General features: G+C 49.3%; 2 protein-coding genes and 1 non-coding gene across 5 annotated transcripts; 1 reads left to right on the forward strand and 2 right to left on the reverse strand.

Annotated features, from left to right (window-relative positions):
- Positions 1-24: 24 nt before the first annotated feature.
- On the reverse strand, positions 25-2,136 carry B4GAT1 (beta-1,4-glucuronyltransferase 1). The gene is made up of 2 exons (XM_007443720.3): positions 872-2,136; positions 25-701 (listed from the first exon to the last, which is right to left on the reverse strand). The coding sequence occupies exons 1-2, from the start codon at positions 1,931-1,933 to the stop codon at positions 510-512; spliced, it is 1,254 nt and encodes a 417-aa protein (XP_007443782.2). The 5' UTR covers positions 1,934-2,136; the 3' UTR covers positions 25-509.
- A 425-nt stretch (positions 2,137-2,561) lies between these two features.
- Positions 2,562-2,643, forward strand: TRNAS-GCU (transfer RNA serine (anticodon GCU)). Its single transcript has one exon. It is a non-coding gene; the product is annotated as a tRNA-Ser (tRNA).
- Positions 2,644-4,456: 1,813 nt separating this feature from the next.
- SLC29A2 (solute carrier family 29 member 2) lies at positions 4,457-24,945 on the reverse strand. 3 transcript variants are annotated; one of them, XM_088137436.1, is made up of 13 exons: positions 24,874-24,945; positions 20,242-20,342; positions 17,121-17,202; positions 16,431-16,618; positions 15,565-15,704; positions 14,729-14,863; positions 14,067-14,164; positions 13,062-13,146; positions 11,570-11,745; positions 8,850-8,955; positions 8,556-8,641; positions 7,539-7,738; positions 4,457-6,354 (listed from the first exon to the last, which is right to left on the reverse strand). In XM_088137436.1, exons 2-13 carry the CDS (start codon positions 20,268-20,270, stop codon positions 6,243-6,245), a joined length of 1,437 nt encoding a protein of 478 aa, XP_087993562.1. In that variant the 5' UTR covers positions 20,271-20,342; positions 24,874-24,945; the 3' UTR covers positions 4,457-6,242. The 3 variants fall into 3 exon arrangements, with proteins under 3 accessions (XP_087993562.1, XP_087993561.1, XP_087993560.1); XM_088137435.1 differs by lacking the exon at positions 24,874-24,945 and adding an exon at positions 24,338-24,495; XM_088137434.1 differs by lacking the exon at positions 24,874-24,945 and adding an exon at positions 23,619-23,758.

Below are 24,945 nucleotides of genomic sequence, written 5' to 3' on the forward strand. Positions count from 1 at the left end.
GAACAGGACCAACGCAACCCAAATTTGAAATTGTTCACTTTAATTAGTAGGTGGTTGGTTATTTTAAGATACAGAAATAAATTAAGCACCTCTCCTTCAGGACCAGTATAATCCTCATTATGCAGAACAAGACACTGAGGTGACCAGTTTGAGAAGGCAGGTCAGGTACAAAACAGAAAAAATCTCACTACAGAATTGTCTTCCTTCTACATTTTACCATTTCATGTCTCAGAGTTCAAAACTAAAAGCCCTTTTCCATGTTCTCATGCCCACCTCTCTTAATTTATCATCTTATAACCTTATTCTGTCAGCCTGTAGTACAAAATAGCAGTCAGAAACTGACGAATGCAGTGCAGAAATGAAACCAGTAACACAGAATGTCTTTAGTAAATGAAAGATGACCCGCAGCTTGTTCATACAATCATAATGCAAATATAGTTTGTGCCGGTCCTGTATCTATCCCCACTCCAAGTCCAAAGAAGATGAATTTCAGTTCTGCAAAGTGGAAGTCAACATCTCCGTGGTGAGTCTGGATATTTGCTCTTCAGCTCGTGCTTGAATTGCCGAAAAAGGATCTTGTTGCGCTGGTTCTCAGCATCCTTTTGTGCATGGAATTCGCCCGCCACCTTAAATCCCTTGTGAACCAGAAAGGCATTGCTCAGTACTGCAAAACGGTAGCCAGCAATGTGGAGTTCGCAGGCCTGCCAGGAAAAGAGAATAAAACAACAGAAGAAATGAAGGTGTGTGCCCCCACCATCTCACACCCCCAACCTTGAATAACCACCTTAACACAAATGTCCTGAGAAAGAATATCGGGAAGAAATAAATACAAGGAGACCTGTTCTCCAGGTCTTTCCCCTTGCTTGGTTACCTGACTGATACGGTTAAAGCCGTACTGCTTGAAATGTTCATCGTACGGAGGCACCGAGTTAGCACCGACATAGAAGGGTTCCCAAGGATCCCGCCACTCCACCTCGTAGGCCACACGCAGGGAGCTCCCCATGGGAAGGTTCAGCCAGTGGGAAAAGTTTGTGGGAGCCTGGCAACGGGGGCACAACTCCTCGTAGAAGGGTCGGATCTCCCCGACTTGATACAGCTGCACCAGCTCCGCCTTGGTGGCAGGAATACGGCGCGTGTGACGGATCTCAAAAGCTGGCACCACGAAGACCCGTGGCGTCCCCTCATCGGTGGCTTTGGGTAAGGCCAGGAAGTCTTCTCGCAGGCCTTCACTGGGCACCATATCCATGTCAACCACCAGCACCCAATGCCCGCCAGCGGCCTCTCTTGCCACGTTGCGCAGCAGGTTGTTGGGGTACGAGGCATTGGCAGTGTCCATGGCGTAGTTACGCTGGCCAGCCCCTAGCTGTGCTAGCTTGGCAAAAACATCTCCGCAGGCTTGGAGACGGGAGAATTCCCCATCCTCCCGCTCCTGCTCGGGAAAGGCAGCCATCTGGTCGGCGTGGCACACGAGGTGGAGGCGAAGCAGCTGCCGGACAGGGGCGCAGAGCACAGCTAAGGCATACACCATTGCCGTGGCCAGGCGGACGTCGTCCAACCCTGGTGCAAAGAGGGCCACCGAGACGGGGCCTCGCCAGCGCTCCACCAGCTGCTGAGCGTGGTGCAAGTTGCCCAGGCTGGTGTGGGTGACCAGCACCACGTCCTGCCGGTCCCGGCCGTCCCAAGAGGCCCGCAGCATGTCCCGATAGATGCGGTACTGCCCGCTGATGTCCAGGGTGCCCCCGCTAGCCAGCACCGGTTTGAGCCTCTGCTTCTGCCCATGGCTGGGCAAAGGGCGCTGGGCCTGGAAAAGCTGCGCGTAGCGGGACCGCTGCTCCTGACCATGCAGCCCCGAGAGTAGGGCCAAGTAGAGCAGCTGCAGGCCGGCCACCAGCCCCAGCGCCACAATTAGCGCCTGGAAGCAGGAGCAGGTCATGGGCGAAGGGGCGAAGGGGAGGCGGGGAGGGGGAGAAGCGGGCCGGTGCTCAGGCTCGGCCCATTTGCTCTCCCCGTGGCCCCCCTTCCCTTCCCTTCCCTTCCCTTCCCTTCCCTTCCTCCCTGCAGAACGCCGCGCAAGCCGCGGCTCTTCTCTTCGCAGCGCGCAGCTCCCCAACGTCGCGCCGCCCCCCAGCTGTCGAGTTGGGACGCCGGGCGCACGGGGAGGCGGAGGCAGCCTTGCTCACGAGGAGGCGCCCTCCAGCGCCCTCTGCTCCGGAGGAGGAGGCGGTGCAAAAACAACAGGAGCCGCTGCGCCCCCCCGCGCCGCCCCTCTTGACTTTCGCGCGCCGGGAGGCCGCGACCCCCGTCCGCTTTGCCCCGCGCGGTCTTAGCTCGGGCTGAGCGGTGGAGGGGGGGTGTCTTTGTTTAGCCCTCTCGCAGGCGTTTCTGCACATTAGGGGGGCGGGGGAGGCCAAAGAGCGTTTGCACTGGGGAGGTCGGCGATGTTTGCGGGGGGCGAGCATTGACCAAGCCCCCAAATCCCCGCATCGTAAGTTGGGGTTTGGAATAACTGCCCGGGGGAAAGTTAAGTATAGACCAGGTGGAAGAGAGGCTTTGCTCCGTGAGACGAGGTGGCCGAGTGGTTAAGGCGATGGACTGCTAATCCATTGTGCTCTGCACGCGTGGGTTCGAATCCCACCCTCGTCGGCAGCGTTTTGAACCGTCAACCCGAAGCGACTTTATTATACCCTCCGTTGCATTTTCAGGAAAAGGAGCTTTAATGCTTTGCAAGCATCTTCTTCTTCTTCTTCCAGAGGCGGAATGCTTCCGCTTGGAGGGATCGGAGAAGAGGCTCCAGGGCCCTTTGCAAACGGGGTGCATTTCTTGCTGCCCGCCCCAAGTCTGACGGCGGCTGCGAAGGGGCCTCCTTTCCCTGCGTTTCAGAGGGGCTCTGAATTGAATGACCCCTCTGGCAGGCGTGCTGGGATCGCAAACCCCATCGCCCCCTGGCTAGCCCATAGCAAGCGAGTCCATTGCAACGAGCAAGCGCCAGACGCGAAAAGCTGAGCTGGGGTGGGGGGTCTCCCTTGCTGCAAAACACCCCCGGGCCCCTGCAGAAAACGTGCTTGCTGGAGAAGCGTTTAGTTCAGTGACGTGTGTTGTTTTTTTGAGTGGCTGAAGCAGGTTTTGCAAACCCAACCAATTTGGGTAATTTACAGTTCACTAGATTGCATCAGCTCCGAATATGGGCTAATTCGGTAGCCAGATTAAGCATGTTGAATATTAGAGAATTACAATCTTAGGGTCGCTAAAACACCCACCTAGCAACACTGTTCCATGCTGGTAGCATCTTTTAGCTCTGAACAGGAGCATTGCATTTATTTCCAGCCAGCACAAATCAAAATACTGTATATTCGGCGGAAGAAAGATACCAGGGTGTTTTTCTCTTTTTTTAAAGTTCAAATGTTTTAATCAATACCTCGTTGATTGACCACTTTGCTTCTCTGAAGAATCCCAGGCCACGCCATTGGAAAGGGGAAACCATTTAATGCATTTTAAAACCTCTTTCACTGAAAAAAAGCTCTCCGAGTGAGGGGCACGAAATGGAGAAATACTGTACGTGCGCTACCTGTGGGAAAGTGAAAATCTATGTCTCAACCTATAATGGGTCTTTTAATCTTAGCAACCCATCTGTCTTTAGGGCAGGGATGTAGCTTGTAATTTCTCCTCCCTTATGGTAGAGAGAGAGAAATGCAAACTAATTTAATGACCCTTCCCTGGATATTATCTCTTTCTGATACCATACTGTCCCTTGTAGGCATATTGTCTCTTTGTGATTATGAGATGTTGCCCGACAGTCATTCATCATTAATAACCTAAGTTTGCACCGGTATGACACGCAAAGTCATAAAGAAGATTCTAACCAATCATTATCCTTCCTTTTGACTCTGTTTTCTTGAGCTTAATGTATAAAAACCCAATTTCTTTTGTGTTCAGGGTGCCTCTTTTGACAGAGGTAGCCCCTTTACTGCTGCGCAGCAATAAAGGAAACGTCTACAGGTTTCTGCGAAGTTATTGGCAGTCGTCTCCAGGCAAGAACCCCGTTTTGGGTCCAACACAAGTGAGGTACAAAGTTGAGGAAGACGGCGATTGTATTCAGAAATCCATGCTTAACCATGGATTACGCAACCCAATTTTCCCAGTTTGCACAACATCCTCCTTGAACCGTACACAACACTCTTACAGTAGTTTCTAGGCTGTACACTAGCTGGTTTCTGTGGACGTTTTGCAAAATATATCCGTCCCCAGACCAATCTTGACAAATCATTCTTGTCTGGGAACATCTATTTAATCTCTCCAAATTACGAGCAGATAGCAGTTGGAATTGCTTCTCCTAGAATAACGTTTTGAACCGTCCAGAGTCATTCTTTAACGAGATGGGGAGTGATAAATTCGATATATAAATAAAAAACAAATAAAAATAACATTTTTTTCCCTGGAGGTGTTAATGCAATAAAAATTGGAACCTTAAAAAAAAAAACTTTATTAGAGAGCACATAATACATTCCCCATATCCACTCCCCAAGGTAAGAGCAAAATAATAATGCTTTAAAAAATCAATACTGTACATGCAACGAAGATGTCCCTTTTAAACACACACACACACACACCCCTTAAGTTTTTGTCCTGATTTAAACTGGCTCACTTACCCAATCTGGTTCAAAACTGGGGAAACGACAAAGGTCACTTCCTACTTATAATTTTGGCCATCTTTCACAGCCATCCAACCATGGTTAGGCCACAACAGTAATGAGGAGAGGCTTAATATCACTACAACAATGATAAAGATGCTACAGTTCTCAACCGGGAGGCCTCCGAGATCCCAGGGCCTGACCTAACCAGCATCTCTACAGAGGAATTTGGCCCTGCCTGTTCTAAAGGATGTTTTCCAGCCATGTTGGGGCTGCAGTTCCCAGAATTCTTAGCCAGTCTGCCTAAGGACAAGGGGATTCTGGGAGTTGCAATCCCTGTACATCTAGAACAGGGTTCCTCAACCTCAGCAACTTTAAGAATTGGGTGGACTTCAACTCCCAGAATTCCCCAGCCAGCCATGGAACTCTGGGAGTTGAAGTCCACCCAGCACCTTAGACAAGGTAGATCTCCCTAACAGCGACCAGGCAGAATGAACGAGAGGTAGAGACTGAGTAACCACAGTTACTCTGTAGTTCCTTTTCTAATTCAGAGTAACTCCAGTTTCATATTTACGTGCAGCCTTGCTAGTACTTCTGCACTCAGAATATTTCCCCCCCGTTCTGATTCAATGGCAGAATGGGTAGAGCTTTCCCCCAAACACAGATTAGAAGCCACCCACAGTTGCACAGGAATGTGATTACAGGATATGAAAACCTAGCCCTGCAATTTATGTCTGGTTACCCTTCTGGCTTATTTCGTGCCTCTTGCTTCATTTTCTGCTCACCCAGGCAATTTCCTAACTCGGTTTTTCGAAATCTGTTTCGGTGCAGTCTCCAAGACCTTATGGGTGTGCGCACGCAGAATTATCTCTGTTCCAGATCTCCACCAATTTGAGACAAATTAAGGGGTTATTGCAATTCATTCCCGTCCCTTCATTGTGCACCAGAAAAATTGAGAGCTGTTTTCCTAATTTCCTCCCTTTTTGTCATCCAAGTTACTAGCCCTGTAGGTTTGGCAATCCACCCAAGAGAGACCGAAGGGCCAAAGTGAGGGAGGAACCAGAGACTGGATTGCCTTGAGACTAAAGGACTAAAGACTAAAAGGGGTTTTTTCCCCTTCTGTATCCCCTCCAGCAGTGCATTCAACCAAGCTGAGGCGTTGTGCATCGCAAGATAATAGGTCCTGAAGTCGAAAACAGAGCAGAGAAAAATCGCAGCTTTCCATCACGAGGGAAGCTCCCGTCTGCTGGCAGGAAAAGGCCATTCCTTGACGCCCTTAAAAGTTTGCATAACCGTTTGCAGGACTGTCACTTCCCTGCTTGCAAAATCCAGAATCTTTCCTCCCAAATACATTCGGACGTCTACAGAAAAAGATGGGGCGAAGTTGAAGGTGTGCATCCGTGGCGTACAAAAAAAGCGGGGGGAAACTTTGGGGGAAGGGATATGGCCAAATAAGTCCTGTCCTCCCTCATTGCGAAGGTTTCTTAGCTGTCGCACGGAGGGCGCTTGAATGAAAATCGTGCGAGGGGGCACGGCCACCAGCCACCCCTTAAGCCTTCGGGAGACACAGAGGCAAAATCGTTGCAGAGCGCAGTAGTTGCAGCGTGGAGGCCCTCAAAGGAGGACCTTGAGGAGGAAGGAGAGGGCTGCCCCACAAGAGAGTCCCAGCGCCAGGAAGAACGTCATGATGGCCCCAGCTAACTCGCTCTCATGGGGCTGGACTTGCCTGCAGGAGAGAATTAACACCCACATTTGAAGACCACGGAGGTGATTCTTCGCTTCATTCATTCATTCATTCATTCATTCATTCATTCATTCATTCATTCATTCAGGATACCACCCAACTCCAGCTGGTTCTGGGCAGCTCACAGCGATAACACAAAACTGCAGAATCCAAAAAATGATCCAAAAAACCGCCGCCTTGAGTTATTTATAAAAATAATAAAGGCAGGATAACAAAAAAGAATCAGAACAAGGACAAACAATAGCTGAAAAAGGCAGGTAGTTTGTTATAATGGCGCCGAACAAATGGTGTTTATGGCCAATCCTCGGAGATCCGGCCGTCCCAGCACCCCCACAGTCACCTGATTGCAATCTGGACACTTGGCAACCGGCTTGCACTTACGACCGGTTGCAGTATCCTGCGGTCACATGATCGCCGTTTGCGACCTTCCCTGCCGGTTTCCCCAGAAAGTCAATGGGGAAGCTGGCAGGGAAGACTGCAAGTCGCTGGGGTAAGTCTCCCCCACCCGCACGCCCTCCCCCAGCCCCTCTGTGCTCACACAGGTCACTCACACACCCTCCCTAACCCTTGCTGCACCTCCCTCACACCCTCACAACCCCCCTCGTACCCTCCCCATCTGGCAGCAGCCACCGACCTGCCTGCTGCCTGCTTGCAAACCGCCTGGGACTTGCAACTTCCTGCCGGCTTCCCCACTGATTTGGTTGTGGGAAGCACACAGGAAGCACCTAATGACTGTGAGATTCAGTTAACAATGGCAACCAGGACTGTAGAGATCGCCATTGCTAAGTGATGCGGTTGCACTTTACAACCGCATCACTTAGTGATGAAAATTCTGGTCCCAGCTGCCGTCGTAAATCGAGGACTACCTGTAATCACAAGATGGTAATCCTACAACAAAGCAAACATAAAACATCACAACTAGGGGAGTCCCATCCACGCCACCCCAAGGCCCGGTTAAAACAGCCAGGTCTTTAAGGCTTTCTGGAACTTCATCAGGGTGGGATCCATATGGATCTCAGGGGGACCTCATTCCAGAGGCAGCCACTACAGAGAAGGGATGGGCAATTATGGACCGTACACAGCAGCCTTTGTATCACATTGGTGGTTCTCAGAACCCTGAACCCATCATCCTGTCTTGCAGGAGAATAGGGCAAATTCATACTCACTTGGGGGCCAGGCACATGGTGGCAGAGACGAAGTAGCCATTGGAGAAAGAAAAGAGCACCATCAGGAAGACAAACCAGGCATCGTGAAGGAAAAGCACAGGCAAGTAAGTCTGTCCCGGGATGTTGCACAGGAGGAACATGGGAATGAGGAGGACACGGAGTCCCACCACTGCGGGGAGGAGTCTAAGATGTTTCTGCGGCTGGTGGGAGAAAACGACAGTTCCAACGGAGCTTGTAAATCAAATACATTTATCATCTATCCCCTGTAACCCTGAACAGGAAGGCCGGCTTGAAGAAAATCCTTGTGGGATTGGCAAGGGATCCCTTGTAGGGTTACCTAATACATAGATTAGCGAACTGGCCTTCTCTGCAGTGACCCACGTTCTATAGAACAGTGTTCCTCAACCTTGGCCGCTTTAAGCCGTGTGGACTTCAATTCCCAGAATTCCCCAGCCAGCCATGCTGGCTGGGGAATTCTGGGAGTTGAAGTCCATACGGCTTAAAGCAGCCAAGGTTGAGGAACACTGCTATAGAAGACTTTCCCCCGAAAGGGACAGGAAGAAATATTTTGAAAACAGGCCAAAGAGCCACATTCAGTGGGCATTTAGCCCTTTGGTGAGGTGAACAGTGCTTTGATAGTGTAGGGTTTTTTAATCACTGATTTCTATTATTTATATATGTTTTAAGACCACTTCTTTTTGGACCTTCCTGGGCCCTGCCCCATCTGTTCAGACTGGAGCAAGCTACGAATACTGTTAAATAAATCAGTACATTTGATTTTGGATGGATGGGGTTGGATGGAATAGCTTGGACCTACAACAAAGCAGCCAAAGCTTTTGATGTCATAAGCTACCTTCTCTTTGTTGCGCCATGACAGGCAAATCCTCTTGCCCCACCCCCAGATTCATTCAAGATGATGCCTGTGCTTCCCCCCGTGTGGGAAAATCAATCAATCAATCAATCAATCAATCAATCAATTCCCACTGTTATCACCATCGGCAGGCATCAATCTCTCACCCAGAGGAAATACGAAGTCGAGCTCCGTCCCAACCAGTCCATGATGTTGAAGGTAAGGAAACAGCAAACGGGAGTGAAGAAATTCTCTAATGTGGGGAGAAGATGAAATCACACCCAGAATAGTCCGGACCACATCTTGAGTCACGTTCACCCAGCGCTGCTCAATCTTGTGGTGGCCCTCCAGGTTCCAGAGACAACTCTTTTCCACCACCCAGTCTTTAAGTTGGAGATGTGCCCCCGCTGTGGACCAGCATTGCCCATTCCTCCCCTCTTTGTAAATGCCCCATCACTCACGCCAAGACAGGTTCTCAGAGGAGCTGACAATTCTTGTGGTGATGGCTGGAAACACCGACAGGGTAATGGAGAAATCCATAACGATAGAGAGGGCCGGCAGCCAAATCTGAAACGGAAAAGCGGAAGCTGCGACATGACATTTGCCATGTTCCATACCTGTAGCCTCCCTTCAACCGTCATAAAATGGAGGACATTTCTAGAGTAAACTGAGTCCCAGGATACTCATGGGGTGGAGAAAGAACCACAATAGAAAATGCCCAAATGAAACCAGCAAGAGATACCTCCTTTAATTTCAACCAGTGTTTCTCAATCTTGACAACTTGAAGATGTGTGGACTACAACTCCCAGAATTCCCCAGCCAGCATAGAACAGTGTTCCTCAACCTTGGCTGCTTTAAGCTGTGTGGACTTCAACTCCCAGAATTCCCCAGCCAACATGGCTGGCTAGGGAATTCTGGGACTTGAAGTCCACACATCTTCAAGTTGTCAAGATTGAGAAACACTGATCTAAACTATTCTAGGGCAGCCACATTTTACACAAAGAAGCGAGATCCTGCCAATGCTTACGAAATAAAATAAATAAAATGCATAAAATGTTACAGCAGAGATTTCAGATTTCAAACATCTTCGATCTCCCCACCTGGTTTTCCAGCTCCCCCTCCCCAATCTAAAGGATTCCCATTTAAAGATTTGACTGAGCTTTTACCAACTTGGCAGATACAGGATACGGCTGTGCAGTATTTCACACCGAGACGTCATTTGAATATGGCTTGGTCGACGGGTGGATTCAGAATCAGATTCGTTCATGAAAACGCATTACTCAGATTGAATTGGATGTGTTGTTGAAATGGCCCATTTCCTGCCTACAGAAATGACCTACAAATTAACCAATGGGGTGTAATTTCCCAAAACGCTAACGCAGCAGCTTTGCGTGGCTTGAGAATATAGTCACTAGTTCCTTAACTAATGTGGGGAGATGTGGCGCAAAAAAAAAGATTGGGATGCCCTTCGAACAGCCATTCATGCCCTTGTTATCTCCCAGATAGACTACTCCAATGCGCTCTACGTGGGGCTACCCTTGAAGAGTATCCGGAAGCTACAGCTGGTCCAGAATGCAGCCACGCGGGCTATTTTTGGAGCCCCGAGAAGGCCCCATGTAATGCCTCTGCTCCGCGAGCTGCATTGGGTGCCAGTTTGCTTCCGGGTCCAGTTCAAGGTGTTGGTTATCACCTTTAAAGCCCTACATGGCAGGGGGCCAGATTACCTAAGGGACCGCCTCTCCCCATGACTTCAACCCATCCCACCCAGTCACACAGAGAGGGCATGCTTCGGATCCCTGCAGTAAAAGAATGACTAGTGGGGTCCAGAAGGCGGGCCTTCTCTGCGGTGGCCCCCGCTCTTTGGAACATTCTGCCCCCGGAGGTGCGATTGGCCCCCTCACTCCTGGCCTTCCATAAGGCTTTGAAGACCCGGTTCTGCCATTTGGCCTGGGGCGGGGAGGGAATATCTCAAGCAGGGAGATGGCTAGCCCCATAGAGGCCTCTGCCTTCAGCCCCAGATTTTTCATCTTCTTGGACTCTCCTTTCCCTTTTTTAGAAATGTTTTTAAATTGATGTTTTATGTATTTATATATATTTATGGTTTTAATGTTCTGTGTGAGTCGCCCAGAGTTCCCCCATTGAGGGGAGATGGGGGGGGAGAAATTTAATTAACTAACTAACTAACTAACTAACTAACTAACCTGATTTAGTGCATTACACAAGCTCAGAAATTCTGGCTGGGTTTTTACAGCACCTCAAGGCCTCTATCCAGGTTAATGATACTCGTGGTACCCAAGCCAATAAGCCATATTCCGGCTTTAATGGACAGTCTGGCTCAAACAGTTGGCTTCAGCTGGAGTAGCTTTTAAACCCAGCAAGATAGACACATAAATTTAAAAATCTTGCTAATCCACAAGGAACTCAGTCCTCATTTCAGTCTAGTTGGCGTGTTGTGAGAACGTAGCCCGTTTCTTGCAACCGTGCTACAAGGCAGGGGTTGTAAGGCAAGCCTTCAATCTTTGGTGGAAACTACTGACAAATAATCATAAATGCATAACTGACAAATAACCAGGAGACGGATTCCATCCTAGAGAACAAAGCAGCATCTCACAGAGACATAGGAACTGCCTAACTGAAGAACCGTAGAAGTTGTGTTATATACCAGTTTCAAGACTTTGCCCATACAACCCAATGTTGCTTGCTCTGACTGGCAGCAGCAGCTCCCTCACTCTCCCATCGTCTCGTCTTACAACTGCTCTTGCAGAGCAGGGGCTAGCATGCCTCCCCACATTGCCCTGGCCTTCATGGCTCAACCAGCAGAGTCCCAGCCATCAATCTGATTTCAATCCACCATCAGAGCAGGTGGGAACATCAGACTGCCCTTGGGAGGGCCCAAAACAGCACAGCAGGGTCAAAACCGGTTACGGGAGACGACCAGAAGAGTCCAAAGAGGTAGGCAAGATTAGAAAGTTGGAAAAATATCCCCAAAGAAGGGAAAGACAAGCGACTTCATATTCTTGCTCAAGTAGGTCCATGTCTAAAGAAGTCTCTGCTTTTTTTTTTTTTTTAACACTGCCAAAAAAGGGTTTTCCTGTTGCCTACCCAATCCTTTTTGGTTTTTTTCCCTATTTACCAGGAATTGAAACTGGAGCTTCCTTCTCTTAAAAGCAGGGGGTCCTACCTTCCTGAGCACACTCAAGAGTGAGGGGTTGGGTGGGGCCAGGCCCACCCCGCTCCTTCCGTTCATCATTTCTGGCAGGTGAGTCAAGCCATCCTGCTCCAGGACCACGGCGTTCCCATTGCTCAAGCTGAGCGGTTCTCCCTTGGAACCGTCTGCCACAAGAGTGGAACCATCCTCTGGAGAGACACAAGATCAACATGGCAACCTGTCAACCTATGACCTTCCTCAACCTGGGATTCTCGGGGGGGGCAGACTTCAGATCCCATAACCGCCCAGCTTATAAACACTCCGTAAATATGAATAAATGAAATTAAAAGAGTGCTTCTACGCCTCTCTCATTCCACCCAAATCTATTTCTTCACCACATCAACCCCTGGAATTGTATATGTCCAGACTGGTGATTGCTGAAATGCAATTGGGGCGGGGGCAGTGTGCCCAAAAGTATGGCCCAGTTCAAATTTGGTTTATTTTCAACCATGTTAATGAACTATACTTATTCTCTGTGTACCTAATAATTTTCCCCTTAGGCAATGTTCAAAATTAGACTTCAGTGGCAAAATTGCTATTACAAGGTCCAGGGTCTCACCCCCGGGGGCTCGGGTTGCAAATCTCTGCCATAACTTTGGATTGTTTCAAAATGTTGAGCAGGGCTCCACAAACCGGTTGCAGAACAAAGAAGGGGGGAAGTCAGAAATTAAGTATTTATCTATATTGTTTTATTTTCCCTCTCTCTTTTTCTTCGTCTCCTATTTTTAACATTTATAAATAATAATATAGTGAGCTTTTATATCAAGCTCAACCATTTATATATTTTTTAAAGGTCATTAAAACGACTCAGTGTACTCTGCTTGTTATCTCTTGTTAATGTATTGAGCATGAATTGTATAACGTCAGTAATTATCTGTCCATCTACACTCTTTTTTTCAGAATATATCTCCAAATCTTTTAAAGTCTCGCCTTCAGGAAGTTAGGTTAAGAAAAATAGGGAAGTTGTGGAAGAAGGCAAAAGAGAGGTGAAATTCAAGTGTTTTGCTTTAAGACCTCAACCCCTCTGATGTTAGATTCTGGGTAAGGGAAAGAAAAAACTGTCAAATTCCCTTTGATCAGCTTTGATCAACCAGTTTGCCTTTTGGATGCGTGGACTTCAGTTCCCAGAATTCTCAGCCACAGCCACTGCTGAGGATTCTGGGACTGGGTCCGAGGACAAGCAAAGCACCTAGGAGAAAAGACCCTTGATCACAAGCTTTCCCAACCGAATTCCCTCCAGATGTGTGGATGTGCAATACCCCTCGTGCTCAGCCAGGATAGACAATGGCTGGGCATTTGGGGGGTTGTAGTCCAGCCCTTGGGACGATCACCAGGCTGGGAAAGGCCGATCTTGAAGCCAACCAGGAATACATTAAAAGAACATGGAAATCTTCACCACCACCAGCCCAGCCAGGCTTGGACAACTTTTCAATTCTCCCCATTTTTTTCATTCAGACGTCCCCACCTGGAGAAAGAAGGCCTGTCTTGGTCTCCAGTTCACATCCTAAATCCTCTTGGGGTCTCTTGTCCAGAAAATACCGGGCAAAGGTCTGCAGAGAAAGAAGAAGGGCTGATGATCTCTGATGGCTGAGCGAGCTAGCTGGGAACACCTGATCAGCCTTGATGGATCTCAAACAGCCAAGCAGGGTCACACTGGATGGGGCACCACCAGGAAACCCCAGAGCTTGAGGCTAGGCTAGCGTTCCAGATTGTCCATAAGGCTCCTCTTACAAACAGTATTCCTTCCTAAGAGTCTATACTAGCCTTCTCCAATCCTGGCTAAGAATTCTGAGAGTTGAAGCTGCTGTCCCAAAGCATCTGGAAAGTGCCTGTCTGGGGAATGCTAATCTAGATTCTCCCTTCCCATTACATGCTGACGATGAGGTTTATAACAAAAGAAGGGGGGGGGGACTCTTTCACAGGGATCTAACAAAACTAGCAATAACTTTTTGGTACCTGGGATTTGCCAGTTCTGATTTTAAGTGCTATTTGACGAATCCCTAATTGAAATTTCTAGGTGTAGTCCAGCATATTTTAGAAGCAAAGAGATGTTGGAGGTCCAGTGGTAAGGCACGCATACCTTGATAGACAGAACCACGATTGTACATACCAACTCATACATATTATTGTGGTAGCAATAAAGGATAGAGCATATTTGTAGTACTTTTAAAAACTATTTAATCAGATTACAAGATTACAAAACTTCCTAGAAGTCAATGGCAAAGCAGATGACAAGAAGAAGTCCATTCAAAGCCAACTTTACCTTTTTATCTATTCTCCCTCATTCTTCTCTTATCTCTGCAAGAAGCCCGCTCAGAGATTTCCCTCATCTGTCTGCAGAGCCTTTTTATCCTTTACCTTTTTATCTATTCTCCCTCATTCTTCTCTTATCTCTGCAAGAAGCCTGCTCAGAGATTTCCCTCATCTGTCTGCAGAGCCAGGGGAAGACGGAAAGCGAACCTTATCTCACCTGGTGGGGCAGCAAGAGATAACAGGCGATAGAAAGGAAGGTCCCAACGCAGGGGGTGACGAAATAGATCAGCGCAGACGTCTGGGCATCCAAGCCACCTAAACCGGAGAGAAAAGAGGCGGATGAGCAGATGACCCGGGGCACAATTTCCTGGGTCAAACGTTCCCCAGATTCACCCATTCCAGCATGAAATTGGGGCAGCGACGCTGGAAGATGCACAGCAAGCATCAAGGAAGAGCTGGGAAAATGTCACCCCCTGGCAAGAAAAGTCATAAGGTTATTTATTCGGCAAAAGGCTGGGAGGGGGGGTTTTGGGTCGAGCCAGTAGGCTTCTCCATCTCTCATAACAGCACAAGAACGTACGAAGGTCACCCTGCTTCATTTCAGCTGAGTTAGATTCCCGTTCCCTTGCAAGACCCTTTGCCGGATCCTAGATTCCCATCGTTCCCCAAATCCTGGCGGGCTGGCCTCGGATTAAGGCTTGATTGACAGCTACACTTTCCTCCTCGCCCACCATCAAAAATATGAGAGAAGCCGCCCTAAGAACCAGCGCATTGATTACGGTATCGATCTCCGTGGGTGACCTCTCTCGCGCTTTTCCTCGGAAAGATCTCCCCCACCTCTTTCGACCCAGGACATGCTTTTCAGACCCCGATACTCACTGGCCAAAGACAGCAGCATAGCGACCGCCGCGAACGTCCCTGCCATCCCTTGGCCGCTGAGAAATAGGGTGCTGTATCTTTGCGGAAAGGACCCCAGCTGGCCGAAGAGGCTTCCTTGCAGGATGGCACAGAAGGCTGATGAAGGCGAAGGAAGGCAATGTCAAGGAGGAGGCTGTGTTGGGTGTTTACTTTCCATACGCAAGGAGACGTGAGAGCCGAGCTTCCACCCACCCACCTGTTTCCCTGAATCCTGGTCTGTCCACAAGGGCTGGATCGCATTATCCCATTTATTTGGATGTAAAGGTATCAATAATGTATCAATAAATCAATAAACTGTATCTATTAAAATCAGTAAACATTATTGATAAGCATAAAAGGGGATTCTTATCTCTAAGCCAGTGTTTCTCAACCTTGGTAACTTTAAGATGGGTGGACTTCAACTCCCAGAATTCCCCAGCCAGCCATGCTGGCTGGGGAATTCTGGGAGTTGAAGTCCACCCATCTTAAAGTTGCCAAGGTTGAGAAACACTGCTTTAAGCGCATGATTCCCCAAGACTGAATGGCGCTGCCTCTGTCGTTCTGACACCCTCCCTGGTATGCTGGCTAGGGATTCTGGGAGTTGCAGTCCAATAGTTTTGGAAGGCTCAGGATGGGCAAGACAATTAAAACCAAGTCCCTGGGCTCACAACAACCCTGTGAGGTAGGTTGCTCAACGTTTTGGGAGGGCCAAAGGGGGAATTTGAATCGGGGCCTGTGACAACTCTATAGAGCACGGATCAAAATCTCAGAGGGGTCCAGGGGGGAACAAACCAGCCCCCAGATTAATGCAAACTCACAGTTAATGAACCAGACGCTCGCCATGGTGATGGAGAAGAAACTCTGGGGTGACATGACCACCTTGACCACGATGGCCGTCAGCACGAAGAGAAACAGGATGGCCGCCAGGCTGCCCAGAACGCGCACTTTGTCCGAAATGCTTTGCAGAGGGAAAAAAGGACGTGTGAATGGCTGGAAAGGAAGGGCCATCCAAGGCTAGTGGGAAAACTGAGCCGGGGAGAGACCTCGCTCGAGGCTGGAAGAAAGGGAGGCGTGGGAATATACTCGCCCAAGCTTCAAATCAATAAATCAACCACCCCGTTTGGCTTTGAGAAGGGGATGGAGGGAGAACGAGTTCTGCATCAGCCCTTTGAGGTAGTCCAGACAGGAAGCCAAAACCACCAGTACGAATGCTACCATTACTGTAAGGTTACAGGAACTGACTTTTGCAAGCCTGAACGTGCTTCCCCCCTCTGCTGCCTTTGCCTTCCAGAGAAGGAGGGAGGGTCCCTTTGGAGACGCCTTCTCCGGCCCCCTTCCTGCTTTGAGCTCAGATGCCTCTTCTCAGACATCTGGGCTGCGCCTTTCCTCCTGTCTCCCAAAGTTGTTCTCATGGCCCTTTACAATCGGCGATTTTAGCATGCCTGGCCGGGCTATGCTCCCTGGGGATACAGGATGCCAGATTTGGGAAGCCTCGGGGAAAGACTTTGCAGGGGAATGTCGAGTGGCTCTCCCAACCAGCCATTTCCCTTCCGTTTTCCCCCTTCCCCGCCGGCAAGCGAGGCCCCTCACTCTGGACAGGGCTAAAAGAATGGATTGGGCCCCGAAGGGTGGGACGCGGAAAGAGGCGGCCGGCAACCCAGACGTGGAGAGAAAAATGTCCCACCATTGGTAGAGGAGGGAGTTGAGAAAGGTGAAGAGTAGCAAAGGCAACTGAGAAAGCAGAGTCAGCCAGTTGCTGAAGCTGAAATCATCTCTGCAGGCGGAGACCGGTTGGCGGTCCAAGGCTGTCTGATTCTCAGCTGCCTCCGGTCTGGCCGAGCAGTTCCCCACCGTGAGCCTGGCCTCGAAATACTGGGGAGAGAAAGAGTTTGGTCAGAAGAGCGCGCTCGTGTCTTCAGAAAGGGAGCACAAGACGTCTTCGAGAAGCCGGAAAGATGAGGACGCTGATCCCCAGCCTGTTACTTCGGACCTCCGGAGCCCCGAGGATGTTGCAGGGATTAACTAGGCTTAACAAACCTAGTCTGGTTTATCTTCCTGCCCCCACCCCCTGCAGCAAAACAAAGGCGGGTTCGAAAAAATGGAGGAATTGCATGGAAAATGCTCTAAGAGTCAGGAATCATGAGTTGGGAGGGATTCTTGAGGTCATCTATCCCAACCCCGTGCTCCACGAAGTCAGACCTGTCCTTTATATAAAGAGTCACACTCTTCCAGCCTCCCCACCCGGCCTGTTCCAACCCCAGTGAAAGCATTTATAATCATAACTCAGCAAGGATCAGAAGGAGAAATAAGGATTGAGCGCAGAAGGTCCAAGCCCCCCCATTGCCCAGGAATATCTCCAAAACGAAGGACTCACCGGGATGGCCGTGATGAAGAAGTTCCACGGGAGAAGCGTTCCTAAGCCCAGGAGGAAAAAAATGATTCCCACGCAGTGGAACCTGGAAGAAGAGACCCTCATCAGGTCATAAACCTTGGCTCTCCCCACCCCACCACGCAGCCTCATTGAACTGGGTTCCCACACCAAGCTACAAACCATAGTTTGAAAACTATCATTGACTGGGTGATGGTTGTGATACAGCGTGACCCAAATGAACAAGGGTTATGATATAGCTTAATGTGCAAACCCAGGTTAGCACATCTGTCCCAGTAGCCAAGATTGTCTACTGAGCTATAGCAATGTGGGGAGATAGACTGTCACCCCCAGAATTGAGGTCCTTCAATGGCAGCGTTTGACATTCACATCTGAAATGGACAACGTTCACAGTGCCTACTCCAGCCATTAGCCAGGTTCCCACAACACTCTAAACCCAGGTTCAGCAACTTCCATGGCAGTTGAGATGCAGGACCTCAGACCAACTCTCTTTCTCAAGAAGGACTGGGCTAAATAGTTCCTGGATCTCAGAAGGTTCTCCACCATCACCCGCTACTTGATCTGTTTTTGAACAACAATCTAAGAATTGAATGTGGGACTTCATAAACAGAAAATAGTCTCCAACTTTTCCATCCCCTCAAAATATCTATCTATCTATCTATCTATCTATCTATCTATCTATCTATCTATCTATCTATCTATCTATCTATCTATCTATCTTTATTCGGGTCAGGAGGAATGGAGAAGAACCGCTTCACCCACCACGTGTCCCCTAATGGCTCCCCTCTTTATCCCTGAGCTACTGCAAAATTCTGACCAGCATCATAGCACTCCAAGGACTGAGTCTAGCTGCCCTTTTAATTTCCCACAATGCCCCAGGACATCCCAATGTCAAGGGGATTATGGGTCATTGTTTCTTCCAGGCCCAGGACACTGTTTGGAGCATCAGGCTGGGAAAAAAATGAATTAAAAAAAGAGATCAGGAAGGGACCTTGCTCTCTGCCTCAAAGTCTGGGGGTGGCGGGGGGGTTGCTGAGCCAACCACCATTTCAACACAGCCTCCTGGTGGATTGTGGATTCCAGTTGATCTGGAAAAGGATGATCAGGAGATGAATAAGGTGATCCACTAGCTTCTTCCAAGCTCTCCTACTGCTAACTTCCATCAGATTCTTAAAGCTGTCTGTCTGTCTGTCTGTCTGTCTCAAAGAGGAAGAGGATCCTAAATTTCATTGCTAAAAAAGAAGCAAAAATCTAAGCAGTCCGAACGAAGAGGGTTTCTCCCTCTTTGACGTATAGGGATCAGGGCACAAAGAGACGGTGGCTTCGTGTTTAATATTTCACCAAAATAGCCCATATTTCATCGGGGGGGGCGGATATTCTTGAGGGAAAGCAAGAACAGCAGCAAAAGCAGTCACAGAAAATGTACTAAGTTAATGAAGGAGTCAGAGCATTTAAAAAAACCCTAACCTTAACCCAAAATGGAAATTACTCACCTTATCATGCCTAGAGTAATAGAAAAAATTAGTCATGACTTAGCTGGTAAGGCCAAATGCTGTGTATTCATTTTTTTTTTTTTTTAATGCCCTCAACCAAGCCGTGGTTTCCCTGCTGATTCATTTGACCCCAGCGGAAAAAAAAAACGAAAAAAAAATGTGGCCTGTACTCATTTCTAAACCGGGAAATGCAGTTTGAGAAGTGAAATTCTTTTTGTAGCACGGCTTTTGGTGGGAGGGTAGAAAGAGCTAGAAAGGAAGTCCCTGGTCCCTGGAAAAATCCGTAAACTTAAGATTTTAATCCCTATCCTGCAAACAGTTCAACTCAGCTGCATATGCTCCATTTTCTTCCTCCTCCAAAGATTTCACTATTTCCATAAAATAAATTAAAAAAATAAATAAAATAAAATAAAATAAAATAAAATAAAAAAATAAAATAAAAATAAAAATAAATAAAAATAAATAAAATAAAATAAAATAAAATAAAAAAATAAAATAAAAATAAAAATAAATAAAAATAAATAAAATAAAATAAAATAATAAAATAAAATAAAATAAAATAAGGAGAGAACCCACATAAGCAAATCTCCTGCCTCTTCTAAAGACTTACTAACTAGCCAAATGAGCACTGAGTTAGGCCAGGGACTACACAGCATTCTTTAGACACAACGCACTTCCTTTAAGGAAGTCCAGTGACCCAGGGAGGGAGATAAAATTGGCAACAGGAAAAAAGCAACACCAGGCCCACTTACAAATTACTGTTGCTAATTTATGACCCCCATTCTCCCCAGCCACCGTGGTTAAAGATTAGGGATGATGGGAATGGTAGTCCAGCAAGGATTCATCTTTTTGTTAAATAACCCACATTACTTATCAAATCTGCATTTCGCTCACTCAAAACCTGAGCAATCCCCCGAGCTTTGAAACAAGAGGTGGGGAAGGTGTTCTGTTTCTTATGACCCTTGTTTTCATTTCTTAACGGAATGCGGAAAACACCCAATTTAATGAAAATGACGCTGTCGGCTGCATCAGGATTAAAATGCAAATGAAAATTAAATTTTCACAGTTTCGCAGTTTACCAGAGCCGGGGAAAGAAAGAATTAAGCCAAAGAACGAACACACAAGGAAGAGAGATGGAACTGCGGGATTCGTGAAGTCTTCAAATGGGGCGGCGCAGCATTTGAACTCAGGGCTTTGGCATTTCGATTAGCTCGTGACAAGCTTTGCCTGAAAAAAAATGCCGTGTTGCTGCCACACACACCCGTGGACACGCTTGTGGCGTGGCAAATATCAGCTCGTCCCTGAGAGGCACCAGCTGCTGAACTTTTGAAACGTTGCCAACTCTCAGCACAAAAAGTTCAGCTGTGGGAAGAAGCACTCCACAGATGCTCAGAGGCACAGTCTCCCTCCGCTCCAAAGATCATCTTAGATCTGCTAAAATTTATTTCCATCGAACAGCAGCTTGCGGGGTTCACAATTCTAGGAAATCAACCCGAAACAGAGGCCATATGATCTCCTTCTTGCATCCTAAGGTTCTCTGGGCACCACCCCAGGATGTCCTAGACCGGTTTTAGAGCATCTTATGCCAAAGAAGATACGTCACTGTAACTTACACGTCTTTGGGCTTTTCCTGAGGCGCCATAATTAACCAGTTCCCTGAAATGGGAGCAGGAAACACCGTTGCAATTCAGTTTCTGTCAAAGCACAGCTGGATCTGGAGGGAAATAGAGAGGATAGTTACTGAAAGAAAAACTCAGCCTAAAGCAGTGTTTCTCAACCTTGGCCACTTTAAGATGGGTGGACTTCAACTCCCAGAATTCCCCAGCCAGCATATGCTGGCTGGGGAATTCTGGGAGTTGAAGTCCACCCATCTTAAAGTGGCCAAGGTTGAGAAACACTGGTCTAAAGTCGCCCACAGTTGGTGCCCTTGGGGGCATGTTCAAGTGGCTTTCTTGCCAACCAAATGGAAATTGTTAGCTATTTTCCAAAATAATAATAATAATATTAATAGCAAGACCTGGCAAGGGCCAAGAGCAGGAAGGTTGAAGAAAGAGCAGAGGGGCTAATTCTGGCTGCACAAAACCAAGCCTTAAGACCAAATGCATACAAAGCCAGGATTGAGAAGACAGCAAGAGAGCAAATGCCGCCTCTGCGAAGAAGCTGAAGAAACAGCGGACGACCTAGTCAGTTGCTGCAAGACGACCGCCCAGGCTGACTACGAACAACGGCACGACAAAGTCGCAACGATGGTGCATTGGAATCTCTGCAAGAAATGCCATTTGCCTGCAAGCAAGAACTGGTGGGACCACAAGACAGACAAAGTCATAGGAAACGAAGAAGCTGAAGTGCTCTGGGACTTTAGGATTCAGACAGACAAGCACCTCCACACGACACCCAGACTTAACAATTATGGATAAGAAAGACAGAAAAAAGTCTGGGCAATGGACATTGCAATACCTGGAGGCAGCGGAAGAGAAGAGGAAGAATTGGAGAAAATCACAAAATATAAAGACCTGCAAATGGAAGTGGAACGACTGTGGCAAAAGAAAGCAAAGATAGTCCCAATAGTAATAAGCCCCTTGGGTGCAATCCCTAAACATCTGGAGCACCCCTTGAAGACCTTCGCCATTGACAAAATCGCCATCGGTCCATTGCAAAAGGCAGCTTTACTTGGAACAGCTTCCGTCCTGCAACGATGCCTTTAACGCCATCCAACAACATCTGTCTATCCCAGGACCTTGGGAAGGACTCGATCGGTGGACAAAAAGGCCAAATCCAGTCTAAACATCTGGCTGACTGTGTGACCAACAATAATAATTCAGCCCTGGAGGTTCTTGGTAATTTCTTATCTTTATTTCTCTGAAAATTTCAGATTCCAAAGAGGAGAGTTGAATTCTGTGGCCCTCCATCCAGAAGATACAGACATCCCCAAACCGTTCCAGTCGGCTGCAGTCTTCGCTAAGGGGGCGATGCGGAAAGCCTTCTGCGTGTCCTCAGACGCCACTTCCACTTCCTGCCCCTTGGGGAACAGGAGATGTTGAAACAATCCAACATGTGTTATTTGTAATGCCCCTCTCCTGCCTCTTTTACATCAGTACCTGGGTGATCTGACAATAGCTGTATCATACTTTTTTGGGACGGTAAATCATTGATAACTCAGATCGTAGCAAAATATCATGCAGCAGCTGGGAAAATGAGGGGTCAATTGATGAAAGGTCTCCCACGGTCGTAACCTACTTTTTTATTTCAACGCTTAAAACTGCCTGTATTATTCTACTTTTATGTAACGATTTTTAGCCGTTTTCAGTTATAGCTTTTATAACTTATAAATTCTTATAATTTATAAGTTCTCTGGCCTTTGGCTACATTAAGAATGTATTTATTTATTTATTAGTTCATTCATTCATTCCACTTCCTGTTGCCACTCCCTGATCAAGTGGGAAGTTTCTTTTCATTCATGCACCATTAGGTTGACCTCTCACATATGTTTGGCGCTTCCTGCAGAAGCTCAGGGTGGTCTACGTGGCCCTCCTCCAATTTGGCCCTGAAAACAACCACCCTTTGAGGTAGGCTGGGCTGAAAGACAATCGTTGCTGCAAAGCCACTCAGCAGCTGCATTCATGCATCACGCTTAACCAGGCCCGTTGCAAACATGTTTCCATGTTAACCTTGGTATAGTTTTAACCTAAGGTAATTTTTATACCCCTCTACTCCATGACACCTCAATATTCTCTTTTTAGACCAGCCTGTGCCAGTCTGATGCCTGTGGCCATCTTGGTTGGGGAGGATAGGAGTTGTAATCCCCCACCCCTGGAGGGCACCAGGAGTACAAAGGGGCTGATTCAAATATTAAAGAGGGAATAAAAAGACAGGCAGAGAGTTGGAAAGGATCGAATGATCTCGACTTAAAATCCTGGGGGAACCTGCCTGTTTTTGAGAGCACTGCTTGTTTACTCCCGTTTTCACCGCTTTAAAAAAGAAAGAGGGCACAGCGAAATAAATCTTACCTGCCCGGGGGAAATGTTTGCATTGAAAAAGAGCCTTTTAGGTTAGAAATAAATCGAACAATGTAACCTTTCAGGAGAGGAAGCGCCGGGAAAATGTTACACAAGTTGCGGACCGCAAGTGGAGTTTACGCAAGGAGGAAAGGACTGAGAGCCATTCACACAGGCAAAGGCCCGGCCATGCTTCTGGGCGCTCTTCCCCAACCTGGTGCCCGCCAGCCACAATTCCCCAACCAGCTGTGCTGGACGGGGCTGATGGGAGGGGCTGATTGTCAGCTGGCAAAAGTTTCTTGCTCTTTCCCCATCCTCCAAATGTTCTGGCAACAACATTGAGGTTTGTGCAATTCAGACCAGGGATTGAGAAAGACGGGCCCCGGGGTCAAAGACTTTTCTGATCGGGTAAACACTGCCGGGTTCTTTGGTATCTTCAGCCTTTCAAAACCGGCCACGCCTCATCGTGGATCCAGTGACTTGCACACCATTCCAGCTGCCACATTTCAGGATGACCTTGAAGGGCCTCCTGGCACGTCGGCTACCCGAGGTCTAATCCACCTGGTTCAGTCTTGAAACGTCTGAATTGGCTTGCGGCTCTGGCCTTTCCCGGCCAGGGTTAGGGTTCTCCCACTCCAAGCCGGGTTGGAAGACCCAGGGGGGATTAAAAGCGCACCCAACGCTCTCCTTGCACCCTGGCTTGGTCTGCACAAGGCACGCTGGGCAGAGGCCACACTCGGTTTCAGAGCCCGGCTGGGCTCCCACGCCCCGAATGCCCCGGTCTCATCCGAGCCTAGCGCAGCAGGCTGGGGGACGCCCACGTGTCCTTCACACGACCCATCTTTCTCGTTCCTGAAGCCCCCGCCCCGTCTTCTGGCTTCCTTCAATTCGCCGGCCTCTGACCTGCCTCGTGTGGCACGAGCTAACCCCCTGCCCCGAAACGCAGCTCAACCCGGGCTAAACCGGTTGTGTGAACGCAGCCCGGCGGCTCCTACCTGCCCGATCACCCTCGTCGCGCGATCCCGACCTTTCGCGGGCCAGAGGTCGGCATCGCCCCGCGCCCCCGGCGACGGGGTTCTTCCAGGGCGGGCGCGGAGGGTCGAGCGGGCGGCCGAAGTCCTCCGCGCTGTCCTCGGCTGGGGCGGCCCCGGCTCTCCGACGGCCCCCCGGCGCGGGCTCCCGGAGGCGCAGGAGACGCGGCCCGCCTGCCGAGCAAGCCCACCGGGCCCGGCTCCATGAAAGGCGCCCCGGCCGGCCCTGGGCAGCCGCCGCGCCACGGAGGAGGCGGCCTCGCTCGGCGGCTGCGTGCTGAAGCGGAGGCCCGCCGCCGCCGCCGCCGCCGCCGCCCACCGAAGGACCTCCGCTGGGGGGAGCCGCGCGCGGGAGCCCGGCCTGGAGCCCGCGTGGCCGCGTTCCCACGAGCCGCCGGCTGCGCCGCCCCGCGCTCGGCAGCAGAGCAGGTGCGGGGCCGGCGGCGGGGCTGCTCGCGCCACGCGGCCGGGGAGGAAGCGAGGCCGCCAAGCGCGGGTGGGCCCGCCTGGGTGGGTGGCTGCGCGGGCGAGCGGGCAGCCGGCGAGCGCGGCGGGGCCGAGCGGGCTCGGGCGGTCAAAACGGTCGTGCCGAGGGGCGGGGCGGGGCGAGACCGGGCTGCGTTTCCCCGCTCCATTTAGCCGCGGTTCAAGCGTGAAGGGCGGCTGAGCGAGCCATTACTGACCTTCGCCGCTGAACCTTGAACGCTCCGCGCCGACCGGGCGACCCGACCGACCCGACCCGACCCGACCCGACGCGCGGCGCCAGCACTCGCGCTCCGGCGTCGCAGCGGCCCCTGGCTGGTCTTGTTTCGTCCCCGGCGAGCAAAGCAGGGTTGGATCGGGGTTATTCTCGGCGGAGAGACCAAGAATAACCCCGATCCAACCGAGGGGGCGCGGTCGACTTCAAGTGGAAAATCCAGAATTTAAGAACTGCCCATCCGAGAAGGTACCTTTTCCTCCCCCGCACGCACATTTTTTTAAAGGAAAGAAATCTTTTTTTAATCTCTTTTCAAACCAGGGAAGACATCCTTCCCTTTTGCGATTATGCACATACAGCTATTTACAGTCTGCAGCTGATGCTTAAGTGGCTTAAGATGCTTAAGCGGCTCAAGGTCTTCCCCCCAATTCCTGATTTTTTTCCCCCACCTTTCCTGGAAGATCCGATTCAGCCCAAAAGGGTGGGGAAAATTAGCCATTCTCAGCACCCCAGACTCCTTACCGTGGGGCGATCCTCAGCAAGCCACGATCCTCAGCAAGCCACGATTCTCAGCTGCCTTTGATGGGGAGAGAG

This window comes from Python bivittatus, unplaced genomic scaffold, assembly GCF_059951505.1.
Source record: "Python bivittatus isolate LINGU-HERP-01145 unplaced genomic scaffold, Pbiv_v1 ctg000180_np1212, whole genome shotgun sequence".
Lineage (NCBI taxonomy): Eukaryota > Metazoa > Chordata > Lepidosauria > Squamata > Pythonidae > Python > Python bivittatus.

Bases quoted from the DNA above. Each gene is read 5' to 3' on its own strand.
- SLC29A2 (XM_088137436.1), bottom strand. From the start codon at position 20,270: ATGGCGCCTCAGGAAAAGCCCAAAGACGT. The intron at 15,705-16,430 runs GTGGGACATTTT...CCCTCTGCAAAG, and splicing joins AACTCCCTCCTCTACCAATG to CATTTCGGACAAAGTGCGCG. The intron at 14,864-15,564 runs GTGAGTTTGCAT...CGCCTTCATCAG, and splicing joins GAGCGTCTGGTTCATTAACT to CCTTCTGTGCCATCCTGCAA.
- B4GAT1 (XM_007443720.3), bottom strand. From the start codon at position 1,933: ATGACCTGCTCCTGCTTCCAGGCGCTAATTGTGGCGCTGGGGCTGGTG. The intron at 702-871 runs GTAACCAAGCAA...TTTTCCTGGCAG, and splicing joins GCTTTAACCGTATCAGTCAG to GCCTGCGAACTCCACATTGC.